Source organism: Tyto alba, unplaced genomic scaffold (assembly GCF_018691265.1).
Source record: "Tyto alba isolate M040663 unplaced genomic scaffold, T.alba_DEE_v4.0 Super-Scaffold_9, whole genome shotgun sequence".
Taxonomy (NCBI): domain Eukaryota; kingdom Metazoa; phylum Chordata; class Aves; order Strigiformes; family Tytonidae; genus Tyto; species Tyto alba.
Window position 1 is genome coordinate 3598455 of NW_024881330.1, and position 15174 is coordinate 3613628.

Here is a 15174-nt window from a genome sequence, read left to right on the forward strand (position 1 = left end):
AGATTTTGATGAGGTGTGGAAAAGGAATTTTCCTTTGAAATCATTAAATATTTCACTTGCAGGAAGCGACATTTCTCATCCATCTCCAGTCAACATTTTGTGTCCTTAATTTCTGATAAGGGAACAATCTTGTCATGAGCAATTAGAAGTGGCATCCTTAGAGAGGTAAAAGGGAGCTACAGGCCTGAGAGAGTACCAGCACACATCTTACTGTTACAGGAGATTCCCTGACTCTCTGAAGATGAACTGTGAAGGCTGGTTGATGTTCTATAAGGTGGGGTTCAAGTTAGATTTCTGCCTCTGGGTGGAATAAATACTATATGGGAACTAGAAGAGAGGTCATTTCAGTCCCTTGTTTGCCGCTTTTATGACATGGGTTGTAAAACTTGTGATGTTGCTGTGTACAAGGAGAAGAAATTGTGCATGTTAATGCTCCTCTTCTATCCCTTCTAATATAGAAATGGGGAGTGAGGCAGGCACAGGCCTGGGAGAGGGTCATCTTTGTAGGGGTCTCAGACATGCAATTTCTGATTTTACTACTGGTAATGTATAGGTACTGGCAGAAGTTGAAAACTTTTTTTTTTTTTTTTTTTTTTTCTTTATCAGCAGCTGTATATAGCATCTCTCCATTGGTAGAATAAATCTGATAAAAAAATGTAGTTGTAAGCAGTAACGATTTTATCCTAGTGAAAAGATTTTATCCAACAGAAAAAATGTTGTGCCTGGGCATAATTTTTCAGATATGATGAATAACAGCATAGTATGACCCTCGGTCCTAGGAATTTAATTTTAAAAGAACTACTGAATGTATCAGATATACTCAACTTTTTCTCTCCTATCATTTTTTTTTCACAGGCAGAGTTTGGTTTATAGCTACATCTTGACAAAAATCTGCCACTGGCAAATTTCAACAAAAGAACAACTTCAAACACATCCAATTAACAATTTATGAAAGGAAATCCAACAGAAAATTACACGGAGATTCACAGGGAATAAAATTTGGCACTAAATCAAATTTAATGTGCAGTTGCCTATATAGGGAGTTATGGCCTCTTCCAGTGCATTGTCAAAAGGAACTTTATCTGTGGGGGCTCAGTGAGTGCCCTCCATCATATCTTTTCTTGTTATAAATAAAATATTTTGTCAGACATAGCAATAAGAAAAACTCAAAAGGGAATGAAGGCCACTGATAAAGCAAGCTACATGAAGATTTCAATCAGAAGTATTAGAAGTCATTAGATTTCTTCACACTTTCAAATCTAGGATTTGTTTACTTTATCACAGAAATAAGGATCATCAACAAACACAAAAATGATTTTTGATTTGTTACCACAGCCAGCCATGATACATGCCCCGATAGCAGGTCATGGTGACTATATATCATGTTAATATGGACCCTTTTTTATGCCTGAAAGGAAATTTCATCCTGCCCGCATCCTGTTGTTTCCTGATTTATTCATTTACTCAGCAGCCGTGGTTGGATTTTCTCGAAAAAATATTAAGGATACAAGCTCACATAATTGCTTTCAGCAGCTCTGAAATTAACTTAAGCCACTACTTTGTTTGGAGAAGAACATCTGTGTCTAGACCATTATCTATTTAAGCATATGAATACCTGTTTTTTGTAAGAGGTGACTGAGCAGCATCACTTGCATTGCATTATCTGGATTATTTGCGGGGAGCGTGTTATTTACAGATACCAGGACCAGCAAGTGGGGATGACTAATAGAGTTGACACAGGCCAAGATCAAGCATGTTTGTGACACAGCTGTGGTATTACATGGAATAATACAATTTCAAGAGTTGGTTGCTGTATTGCTGGCTCTCCTGTTAATCCTGTGCTCCCACATTAGAACAGAAAAGGAAACATTTGAAATCTTGTAAATCTGTTGTTTTCCACTGAAATGCATATCCGTGTAGGAAAGCATGGCTTTCAGTGGTCATGCATGTGCATTTGGGTCCATGGCACAGTGTCCCTGCTGTGACCATAGTACAAGAATTTCATGAGATCACTGTTTTCCTGCACCTTCAGAGGGCAGACACTCGGGCTCTTCCAGCCTACTTGGCATTGTGCAGTATAGCGGCCTCTGCATGTCCTAGTTAGCCCTCTGGTGAAGGTGAGAGGACACTTCTGTCACTATAAATGAAGCATTAGAATACCCCAAGGGTTTTTTTCTTGAGTCCATTAATACGTACTTTTGGCACTGAAACATTCTACCAGATAAGTTAGTGTCCAAGGCACATAATAGTTAGTGAATAAAACACCCCCAGAGTATCTTAATCCTATTAAAATGTGTCTTTTAAAGTGTAAATTATTTTTTAACCTAATTTTAAATGATGATTTTCTTTCTGTAACACAACTTTTCTCTGTAGATAAGAGATCCCAGGGAAGCAGAAGGTGAAACAAAGAAGTTAATGTCAAAGATTTTAATCTTCTGTTTATATTTTTAAAAGACACTTGGCTGTTTGCTGCTAATTTTTCTGTATGCCTCTACTTTTTCCATCAACCCACTTCCTTCATTGCATTGTGCAATTTTCCTTGTCTGCAACTAGATGATGGTGATAATAATAATGATTTAATTGCATAAGGCAAAGTCTAGGTTTAGACAACTGTAAAAATTCTTTAGTTTCTAAATGCAGAAATTATATACTTTTTAAAGAATGAAAGAAGAGTTAAAGAGTTCAATAAGCATTTCCAGAGGCCTGATATTCTTCAAAATCTAGCCTCCACAGTTTCTCCAAGGCAGATCTCTAAGCAAACAAGCAAAAAGTAAAACACATTCTAAGTGACTTTTTTTTTTTTCTCACTCCCCTGTCTCCCTCATGCACTCTTGGTTAGGCTTCTCATTCTTGGCGTGGTGATTTGACATTGTTTCCACTGCAACTTTCACTTGAGTCCTCCCAGTCCTTCCAGTTCTCCAGTTTTTCTGTGCTCTTCCAGCAAGCTCCCTGATGGACTGGCTTCCTATTCACTCTGTGGGAATTCAGGGCATTTAGTGTTTTTGAAAACTTAGCCATGGCAAGACAGCAAAGGCCTTTATTTCTCAGGTACAAGTCATTGAAAATCCCCAATGTTTGTGTTTCAGATAAACCCAGATTCAGAGAACTGAACATCCCCCTGAATTCTTGTGCTTGTTTTCTCCTGTAGCTTTCAGAGACTTTGGAGACATTCAGGTCAAGCATGTTCTGCAGTTACTGCCATTCCTTCTTTCAAATTCAGAGCATTGGCAGCACTGGATTGCTTTTTTATTGTAACTTTTGATTAGGAGTCAAAGTTCAGCTCAAGGAGAGTTTAAAGGACCATGTGCTTTGTTTGAAGTGAAATACTCATGCAGTTGTAGGATTGGAGTCTTCAGCAGTGCCTATTAGTTTAGAACTTGTGCTCAGCCTCCTGATTCTCCAAACCAACCTTGTGTCGTTTCATTCTGAGCCCAGTCTAGACTGAACCCAACATCTCTGTAGGCACAGAAGATAAAGGCTGGGAGAAGACCTTGTTAAACCTTTGCCCCTACCTGCAGTGTAGATGCATCTGGATGGATCATGAACAAGGTCTTAAAATCTGGATCTGAATAGAAGCACAGCTCCCAAACACAGTATGAACATCTAGCTACCTAGAAAATGGTATCTAATGTGTCGGAAAAATCAGGTCAACTCTACAGAGTGAACACCATGAAACTGTCAGTCACTCAAACTGGTGGTTATGCAGTCACATTACTAAAGTGATTTTTCCATTTTTAAAGCTGTATTTAGTTTACCTCCTAAATAGACAAGATAGGATCCTTTGTTATGCTGAATGTTGCAAGTTGGATCATAAAGTCTTCGGATTTTATGTCTTCCTGAGAATGTATCTAATTCCAGAAGAATTTGCAGGAAAATAAACAAGGAAAATGTGTCATTTTTCAGATGCGCATAAATTTTTTTGTTCTGTCAAAACTGTTGGAAAACTGAAGTTGGTTCCTGGTGCTCAAGTGTAGCTTAGTAGATCTGGCTTCAGGTCCTAACACTTACTTCAAGATTTGTTATGTTTCCTCTCATGTAACTTACTCTTCTCCTCTTCACTTTTTCACCACTGTTTATTTAATCTGCCATGTTAATGTTTTCTTTTCCTGTAAGAAGGCTATGTAAAACTGGACAGGATTTACACTTTGCTTTCTTTCCATTCTTCCCTCTCAGCAGAGCCCTAGGACTCCCTTCTCTGACCTACCTGATGATGAGAAGATCTTTAATGGAGGAGATGGCATGGGGCAGAACCAGAGCCAGGATCAAGCCTTGCTCTCGGAAATCACAGAAGAGGATCTGGAGGCCATCCGTCAACGGGAAGAGGCCATTCAGCAGATTGAGGTCAGTAACCTTCTCCTGTCATGGGCTTGTGAGCTGGAAGTGCAGATTCCTTGTGTTGTGCGTTGCTCAACATGATGAAAGAAATGCTGGTTTACATTGCTGCCAGTACAGTGACACTAAAAATGGAAGAGATTATCAAGTGTTTCTAAAAATGGAAAACTGTGGCAGAAGGAAGAATTAGAAATCCATATGACCTGTAATGAAAATGACAAGAATTAATTAATATTCGTGGTCTAATGTGTTTTTTTTCAGTAAGTCTTCCATAACAGTTTGTAGTGAAGTAGTTTAATTGAGCTTGGTTTTGCAGCAAAACAACTTTCTTGGTGCATGAATACTTGAAACCAGAATTTGTCACAGACAGAAAGTATTCAGCTTTACCATTAGCAAGAATAATAGGTAGACAAAAGGAAATAACTTGTTAACTTTTTCAAATAATTCAATATTTTTGCTTTATTAAAGTATTTGTATGTTCTTAATGTAGTTGAAAGAAGACATACTATTTTTATTCCCTTTTTTTAGAAGTGCTATAAATAAAATATGAAAATAAGGAACAAAAAGAGGTTTGAATAAGTTAAACATCCCACATTTTTCTTATTATACTTCTCTTTTTATGCTTTTGGGAAACTCTCGTTACTCAAATTTAACCAATAAGTGAGTAAAACCAGAACATTTTAAATCTTCCTAATTTGTATGCTTTTACAGGCCTAAACTCAAGATGAACCAAAAAAAAAGAGGTCTTCAGAATAATCAGAACATTTAATTAAGGACTATACTTTGTCCTTTAATTGGATTGAGCTAATTTTATCAGAATAGATTTTGGCTGCGGTATATCAGGAATTGTGATTGAGTTAACAGTGCAAAAAGGGGACAAACGTTCCTGCTGTAGACTGGTACTTTGAGGCTTTGACCTCTGTTTGCAAACAGTAGCAGCTACATGTGATTCAACACTGCAAGTAAGAAATTTTGATAGTTTTATAGGAGTGAGTTGAGGTTAGTGAATGTCTAATTTCTGTTATGGTTTGCTGAATAGAGATGATTGAGCTTTGTGGGCTTGCGTGCATTGCTAGGGATGAAATTGTTAAGGAATATTCTCACCCTGAATATCCTTGGGTGCGAATTGTCCTTTCATACTTGAGGAATCTCTTTGCATCCACCAGGACAAATTCTAGGGAACTTTGTTGCAAGAAAGTACATGTTTGGGGATGTTCCTGCACTTTGATGTTCAAGAAGGATGGTAGCAAAGACATTTCTGAAATGGCGTTGTGGACACAAAGGATATTGCTGTGATCCTTTTGTTTGAAATATAGTCACTGCCTTTTTCTTTCAAACTTTATGTTGCCCCCTGTCCTCCCCAGAAAAACAAACAAACAAACAAACCAACCACATTTAGTGTTTGCCCATTAGGCAGTGGAAAATGACAAACACCAAGCCTGCCCCAAGCACAAGAACTTCTTTGGAGAATCAAGAGGTGCAGTCGAGTCTCCTCAGGGAGATCCTTATTTTGCCAATTAAATCCCATTTCTGTGGCACAATCTGATACCTCTGCATTGAGCTGCACTGGACCATGTGGCCGTGGTGGGGTACTTCAGGCAAGTTAAAAGAACCCAGTTCTGGCCTTACCTAACTTCTAAATAAGTACAACAGTCATGTATTGTACAGGTTGATTTGGTAGATCCTATATACCTTTCTGCCTAATATGAATTTACCTCTGAATAACTTATTCAACTTACGCAGTTAATAACTTACTCAACTTAAGCAGTTAATATTGTTCAGCCTTCTGCTTCCTAACAATGTGTGCACTTTCTTTTTACTTGTTTTTCCACATCTCCTGCATCCATTTTGCTTTGCTTTCCAAGATCCATGTTCATGCAATATTTCAAATGCAGCTTAAACATTTCTTCTCAGGAGGAAAACAGTTAGGACCAATAGTATTTTATTTAACATCTCTTTTGAAAGAAATATAATGAAAATGAAATGGATTTTTGGACTCCGTCATACCTCTCCCCAGCTGTATTTGAATAAACAGATGGTGCTTTTAAATCATTTTCACTGGGCTTTGTTTTTCTGTTTGTTGACCCACATGAACATATTTCTTGTGAAATGACTCATCTTGCACATTAAAACTTTCCTGATTTCATTAGAAGTTGTGGGTATACAGGAAAGGGACTCGCTGACCTCATAACCACCTTTATAACTTTTTTCCAATATGTTTTCAAAACCAATAGGTAACCAAGGAGGTTAAAATTATTCCTGTCAAATACAACTAAAACTAAATTTATTGCCAAATTAATGTATACCATTTGTTCTCCTTTGTTCTTTAGGGACCAGAACGAAGAATAGAGCTGTGCAAAGCACATCTTATGCAAGTAGATTTGTCTTGCTGGGATTTTTACATTTCTGAATATCTAGCACCAGAAACATATAGCTCTTACGCAGCACAGAAGAGGTCACAGAGCATTGCTAGAACATCGTATCTTCTAGGCCACACTGATTAGCACACAACTTTGGAGAAGCTCATGGTCCTCAGTAATGGGCCTTTTTTAAAAAGACATCGAATTTGCCCTCTTTGCAAGAACAGATATAAAACCTTTTTCATTGCTAAAGAAATGAGGAAATAAATTCTCTTCCCATATTGTGTCCTGGAAAACAGATATAAAACTGTGCCCATAATAGACATCTTCTTAATGTTCCAATGACTCTTTGCCACTTGTGTGTTTTCCACATCTCAAGAATCTCTTCAGATGTTCAGGTTAATGGGACATTGTCCTCTGTCATGAACATCCCTTGAGGCACTTTTCAGCATTCACAGTTTCCACCTAGAAAGGTAACAGCCATGTCAAAAGTTCAGCTGGCTGTTCATTTTATTTAAATGTGCTTTTTTTGCTATTGCTTGCAGATTAAAAATAGAGAAGTCTGCAAGGGAGATGTCTCGCCAAAACCTTACATTTTGGATAAAGATCTTTATTGCTTGGAAATGTCAAAATCTGGTAGGACACAGCAGCCTTGACACAAGTGTTATTTCTTAAAATATTGCTTTGAACTGTTATATAAAACCTATTTTAACTTGAACTGTATTGGCAGTGAATAATAGATGCCATAACAACTTTATATATAGCACTATAAAATGTGCCATCAGAAATACATGAGCTGAACTGTAATGTACGTTGTCAGTGCTCAGTGCTAGCACAAGCTCTGTCATAGCAAATACATATAATATAGCATCCCGTGCCTTTCATTGGCACCTGTGGTCATGTGAAAGATGGAAGGAGATAAAACTTTGGGAAGAAATGCATAACCATAGAATGGAGAACTTCTGATTTTTATCTGGTGACTGGAAAGACCTGTAAAAAAAATATGCTAAATGCTGTATTGATTCAGAAAGCCACCAGTGGTCCTCCCTATGCAGAAAGCTTTTCCAGAGGTGATGAGAAAGGATGATGAGACAAACACCTCCCAGACACCACCACTGTTTTCTCGGAGTCACCACCGGGTCTTCTCACCTCTTCCACAACCGTTTTTCCTTTCCTGTAGCAGTCTTCCATCCCACTCCTGTGCTTCCCTGGCTGCAAACACAGCAGTGGGCATTCTCATAGAATGAAGAGCAGGGAATAGCTGAGACAGAAGTATACCAGGGAAAGAGCAGATTTGCAGAGCAAGACTCACTCCTGGTATTGGGGATGGTTGTCCCTGCAGTAGCAACATTCAATTTATCTATCCTGACTTCCCTACACCCCTTTTTCTCTCCATCCCCACAGAGGGGTCAGCAGCAATAAGTGCTCAGTCTGTGGAGGTAGACAACTGCCCATTTTTTCAGCTCCCAAACCAGACAGTACCAGGACTAACCACATCACCTCTCAGCCCTGAAAACCAGTAGATGCCAGTCAGTTTATGCAGATAACTGCAGTTACAAAATTACTTAGCTGTCAGGAAGTCAGTCATTCAGATGAAATGAGTACAAGGTAAGTCTAGCTAAAATACAGTTTAATGATTAATTGCTACTGGATGGACAGAGATTGAAAATTGGATGCCATCAGTTTCAGATGCCTGTGAAGCCATGGAGAATCCCCCAGTGAAAGGGTGATACAAAAGCATTTGGAGAAATCAGCTTTATTTTAGCTGATGCTTCTCTTGGCAAAAGAGGAGAGTTGGATAGGGTGTGGCAACAGGTGTGAGGGAAATGCATTTATTTTTAGGAAAGGTTGTTCTCTTTGAGTCCATGTTGAGAAATGTTGATATTCATTCCCTGTCTATTTTGAAGAGAAGTGATAGATGCCAGCCTCCACACCTGTCAGTCAAACATTTGTAAGCAGACAGAAAATGAAATACAAAAAAAAATAAAACAAAAAAAGCCCCACAGAGTATGTCAGAGTGTGTTTGTTAGTTCAAAGATGTTTCTTGTTCACTCATTACTATGTATAATTTCTTGCTGAGGGATATTTTCAGTAAAATCTCTCACCGATGCTAGCAGTTTAGAAGGTTTAATGCAAGCTATTTTATATCCTTCATCAGCTTCAGTAGTCCAGGGTTTTGACTTATAAGGGCTCTGCGTGCTTATTTACAGAGACTTTTCAACTCAGAGTAATGTATAAATAACACAATATCATGACAAGCACCATAAGTGAAAGATCTGGTGCCGCATGAGTGTCAAACAGCACTCTTTTCATGGCAGTGTGGTGGAGCCTAATTATCATGAGCAGCAGAACTGCCTGCAAGGTTGACATGGCCATCCCTGGGATTCAATATTGAGTTGTTCACTAAAGAATCCACTCAAGTATTTTGGCCAGTCTAATTTAAAATGACCAGAGCAGTAGGACTAACACCATTTATTTTGGGAGACTATTTCATGGTCCAGCAGGCTTCAGTGTTGATGAAATGCTTCCCTCTGTTCTTGCTAAAGATCCCTTTCTCATTCTCAGCTCTTTATACCCAGTGAAACTCTACTGGACCCTGCAAATAATTCTTCTTCCTCTTTGGCTTTTAAACTCCTCAAATGCTAACAGTTATCCTCCTCTTCACAAGTCAGTCTGCCTTGCTTTTCAGTCACTTCAGTGCTCTATTGTCAGTTATTTCCCATTTGTTAGTTCCTTTCTCCTACAGCAGTAGACCATATATAGAATCTTGATGTTGTACCAGAGCTGAAGCAAAGAAATGTGTAAAAAGTCCCATGGATCTGTTTCAGAGGTTACAAGTGCTGATGGAAAATTTCTAGATAATTTCTACACTAGTAAATTAGAGAGAACCAAGGACAATAGAATGGACTCACTACACTTCTAAATTGTTGAAGCATATCCTGACACATTTTTGACCCAGATTAGCCAGTGCTTGCCCAAATATTGACACAGTTTGAGAGTCAACGTGTTCTCCATAAGCAGTCTCAATGCAGCCACCCTGATCAGAGGGTAAGGGGACTTAATGATGTGGATGCAATGAAGTGCATACCTGCAGTTTCAGCACCTGAGAACAGGCATCTACCATGTCCTTGTACAGCTGAAGCCCTGTTGACTTGATGATTTGATCACAAAAATTTCCTTTAGTCTTCACTGACATTTAGGGAAGAAGAGGAGTAAGGTGAATTAAGGGTAAATTCTGTGGGAAACTATGCAAGCCTGAGGGCAAAATAAAGGACATGTAAAAATAACATCTGGCCTCTTTGAAAATGTGGATAAGCCTTAGCAACTATTGAGAATAAAAAGCAACCTATCCCAGCAGACTTGTGCAGCGACCGTTTTCACTGCATATTGATTTGCCCATTCCTCTTCTCTCACTCCCCTAGTGATCTCCACAACTTATGCATTGCTCCAAGCTGCAAATACTTGCCTGCACATCAAAACCCCTCATAGGCAATCTCCACATCCTTAACATGTTGCCAGTGCCGTGCCAGTCAGCTCTGAAAAGTTTTGCTAATAGGACTTTCAGAGGCTCTGCCCTGAATGGGCCAGTGCTGTTTTGATGTTTTCAGTGTCATTTTGACTCACTCCCTGTTTCACTCCAGATGATGCTCTCTCAAGCATCGTCATTAAACATGTGCTAGTTTAACTTTCAGGCTTCTTTGTAGAGCAAGTCTGCTTCAGGTGTTTCTGTTCAAGTGTTTTGGCTTCTCTGAGAAAGACAGTTTTAGAAACATTGAATAGAACCATAGAATCATTTGGGCTGGAAAAGACCCTTAAGATCATTGAGTCCAACTGTTAACCTGACACTGCCAAGTCCACCACTAAACCATGTCCCTAAGCATCTTTTAAATACCTCTGGGGATGGTGACTCCACCACTTCCCTGGGATGCCTGTTCCAATGGTTGACAATGTTTTCAGTAAAGACATTTTTTTTTAACATCCAGTCTAAACCTCTCCTGGCACAACTTGAGGCCATTTCCTCTTGTCCTATTGCTTGTAACTTGGGAAAAGAAGACTGACCCCCACTTTGCTACACCCTCCTTTCAGGTAGTTGTAGTGAGCAATAAGGCCTCCCCTCAGCTCCTTTTCTCCAGACTAAACAACCCTAGTTCCCTCAGCTTCTCCTCATAATACCTGTTCTCCAGACCCTTCACCAACTTTGTTGCTCTTCTCTGGACACTCTTCAGCACCTCAGTGTCTTTCTTGTAGTGAGGGGCCCAAAACTGAACACAGTTTTAGAGGTTTGGCCTCACCAGGGCCGAGTACAGGGGGACAATCACTAGTCTCTAATCCTGCTGGCCACACTATTGCTGATACAAGCCAGGATGCTATTGGCCTTCTTGGCCACCTGGGCACACTGCTGGCTCATATTTTGGTGGGAATTGCATGGTTGCTTTTACATACTGTGTTTTAGTTCACTTCTTGGAGCACTCCCAGAGCTCACAAATTAAATCCATGTGGGATGAAGCTCCATTAAAAGATGCATTACAAGCATCCACCTCATGGACTCTGACCAATAATAGACATTCAGTCACTAGAAGCAGGCTGGAGCTAGTGTGAAGTAAAACTTCATGGGTACTTTGGATATTGGGTCCCTAGCACCAGCTGTTTTTCTCTGCATGTCTGTGCCTGCTGCTCTACAATACCTGCCAGTGCAGGTACAGTCTCATTTTTTTCCAGAGCAACTGAGAGATAATCTGCTTCTTGGTCTTCTCCAGAAAGTCAGTGTGATTATGTATTACCTTAAGTTTGGCTTCTTCCATCCAGGGTACTTCCCAATGCTGCTTGGAAGTGCCATATACTTCTTTTACCATGTCCTAGAGCCCAGAACATCATCATGCTAGAGGATTTTCACTGTCATTCTAGAAGAAAATTGCTCCAACAAGATGTGACACAAGTCTCTCATGATACCTACTGCCTTGCACAGAGACAATAAATATAAGATTACATTTTGGGGCTAAAGGGACATCACATAAGACCCGGAAGAGAACCAAGTGAAGTGCTCTGCAATGTGAGCACAGCTACTCAGTTCTGCTAGCCTTGAACAGAATAGTGTTCAACCAATCCATACCAAATGGCTGAGTAGTCGGGTTCCTTCCCCAGATGCAGCCAACGAGTATGACGACTCAGTAACAACCTGGAGAATGGTATAGATGGCAGTTACATGTTAAAATAGCAAACACAAAAATCACATGCACCCACAGAGAGTTGCTGTATTTCCTTCTCTTTCCATTTCCGCTGTTTATTAAATGTTACTGTATATCAGTATACATCCATCTGGCCCATAAACCCAATACATCCAGACACAGAGGCAAGGGGTGAAATACCACCAGGTAATACATTGTGAAAATTCTCTCGTCATCTCCTTTCTGCTCACAAATCATTTTTTTTCTAGGACTACTTGCAAAAGTCCAGACTTTTTCTTATTGGCTGGCTAAAACTGTATTTCTTCCTCTCCTTACAGAAGTGATTAGAGCTTGTATAGTTTTGCAATCAGTATTTCATCAGGGCTATGCATACAACCTAGAACGTCACTTTGTGAGACAGAGAGAATTCAGGAATACATAACATTTATTTTTAGCCCTAGACATTTCTTATATCTCAGGTGTAACCTTATGATGATACTGTGTGAAGTGTTTTTAACTAAATTAGAGAGGTTTCCACTGTGTGCTAGAGATAATTTTCCTTTTCCAACTTACATTCTCAGCACCTTGTCTGAAGACTGTTAGTGTCAGAGAGTTTTGCCATAAACCCTTTTCTTCACGCACTCTTCCTTTCAGTGAGTTTGCATGAAGAAGCTAGTAATGAAAGCCTTGATTCAGCAAATCACTTACGTATGTCTTAAGAGCTTTGCTGAATAGGGATGGACTTTAGCACCTACTAAAAGTGAAGTATTTCCTCTGCAGAAGGAGAAAATAGTGCTGACACATTAATAATCTGAATTTTAGGCAGACACATCTGCATATATATATATATCTACAGAAATTGAGCTGAGTTAAAGACTCATATATTGACTGTCAGTGTACATTGATAAGGTAGAGAACTGGAGAGAGATCTCTATTGCTTGTGATGAAATAGTGTTTAGCTTCTGCAGATGCTCCTGCTTAAGTGTTAATAGTTCTTTTGTTAAAAGGATATGTTACTTTCCTCCTCCATTTGCTGCACTTTTTCCTATTTTTTAGTTTCCAGATGATGACTGTCTCAATAAAGGTAATATCTTGCTCCTATTTCTGTTAGCACAGACAGTACAAACATCATATGCCTCATCAATACAGCTATTTTTGTGGATGTGATTTGATGCCCCAAAGGGGAACTACCACTCTCACCTAATACTCTAGGTTAGAGCAGTTCACTCTCTAGTTCTCTGGTGCTAATTAATAACAATGTAAATCAATAGCCTATCAACCAGCCAAGATCCCCTATCAGTGCTCTCAAGAGCTGTTACTGCAGATTTGACTTCTTGCCCTTCTGGGTTGAATGCCATGCTTTCTTTTTTTTTTAATTTTTTTTTTTTTTTTTTTTTGGTAGGGAATCTAAATTTTCCCCAATCCAGATGGAGAGAATAACAACAAACTAGTCTTGTGTCATGAATAAATAAAAGTTCATGTGACAAAGCTTTGGAACACCCCAGTTGAGACCCCACTGGTTGGAGAGGGAATCAGCCCTTCCTGAACAGCTCAGGAGAGAGGAGGGTGAACCAAGTGTATTGAAAAGACCCTACAGAGATAACAAGGGAAGAGATCTCTGAGAAGGTGCGTGAAATCCACATTTCACAGTAAGACCAGTTCGTGTTCCCTCCTATTTACCAAAAGGTGCCTGGTTCTTTATAAATTAGCCATGACAGTAATATTCTCCCATATTCTCACATAAATTAGTCTGAAAATCACCATGTTAACAGTATTAACTATAGATGTAAAATTTCAGAGGCTGATGCCAAAGACCGTATTAGTTTTTTCCCTCTGCACTATGCAGGCTCATCTTCTTTAGGTATCCTTTAATACCTTTTATTGCTGCTTTAGAAAAGAGGATGTTATAACTGTATTTTCCCACCACTCTGTTCACCATCTCTCTACCCAGTGTGTCTCTTCCTGTTGTCATTTCCTTTCCTGTGTTAAAGTCGCCTGTTTCCCTTTGTATTGAGGCTACCAGACAGCATGCTTTAGGCAGAAAGGCTGTTAAGACTCACCTAGGCATTATGGAGAAATGCAAATTTTAATGTAAATATTTTAAGAGTTTTTTTCAATTCAAATTTTTAACTAGACCCCTGAACAACCTGGACTGATCTCATAGTTGGTCCTGCTATGAGCTAGAGGCTGGACTAGGGCTCTCCTGTGGCCCCTTCAAACCTGAATTATCCTGTGATCCTGTGATCCCATTATCTCTTCATCTCCTCTGACTGCACCACTGAGGGCTACCAAAAGTTCATGTGTTAATCTTGCTTTAATCTAAAGCCAAGACATCTTTATTTCCCTGTCTGTGTGAAGTCCCAAGTCATTCGCATTCTCCCTCCTCTTCCATTTATTGCCACTGCAGGCAGGGGTTCGTGCTTTTCTTCCCCTTCCACATCACATTTGTCATTTATTTGGGAGAATACTTAGGATATTAGGATGTCAGCATGCTTTTCTCCATCAGATGAATGGGTAGAAGTCAGCAAATGCTGTTGTGTGGGACAGTGTCCATGTCTATATCTACATCTCCCTGGAAGAGTAGTCCTCTGAGGTGGCCCTGTACCCATCTGGTCCATGTCCCATCAGTGGGGTTACTCTGTGGACATCTCCTGGACAATGTGTCCCTGTGCTCTGGCTGGTCCTGACTGCACTGTTGTGTTTGTTATGAGTGTGGATAATAACGCTGATCTTATGAGTGACCATTGAAGCTGCCTTTGCTGGTCATGCAAACAGAGCTGTCTGGTCTATAGACCATTAAAAAAATACCTGAAAGTGTAGATGTGGAGAGAAAATGGGAGGTGCCCCATGGTGGTATTCACCTGATTAGATGCAGATACTTTAAGAGTAGGCATTTATGCATAAAATGTCACTTAGAGTCTGTTTATAATCAAGAGAGGGAAATATGGATTAGGGGTGAATAGATATACTGTTAGATTAGCCTCTGGGTATGTCCTGAATGCAAGACCATAAATAGGGTTTTTCTAAGCTGATGTTTGTTGATTACGGATCTCTGTGTACTTTCAAATGACACTGAAACACTCAGCCACATTGTTCTTCTCTCCTAAAGTGCTATGTAGATTCTTTCAATTTTTGCCTCTTTTGCCAACTCTTAGTTGTAATGGACTCTGTGCCTCTTGTGCAACTTTCTCCCCCATGGTCGTGTAAGCATCTCTTGTGAGTCCATCACAGACCTGCATGAACTTGCTCTAACTGTGCCCTCAGCTGACATAAAATCACACTTCCATACATCAAGCTCATCAGAAATCCTGTAGCCA

The 15174-nt window shown here is 39.6% G+C and overlaps 1 protein-coding gene across 10 annotated transcripts in view; it reads left to right on the forward strand.

Annotated features, from left to right (window-relative positions):
• Nucleotides 1–15174, forward strand: part of TSNARE1 (t-SNARE domain containing 1) — a 491281-nt gene that overhangs the window by 252574 nt on the left and 223533 nt on the right. For 9 of the 10 annotated variants that reach the window (XM_042786051.1, XM_042786060.1, XM_042786052.1 and 6 more), the window contains one exon: nucleotides 4174–4341. In XM_042786051.1, coding sequence (XP_042641985.1) covers nucleotides 4174–4341 — 168 coding nt within the window. The remainder of the gene's footprint in view (nucleotides 1–4173; nucleotides 4342–15174) is intronic. The other variant, XM_042786057.1, reaches the window with a different exon arrangement.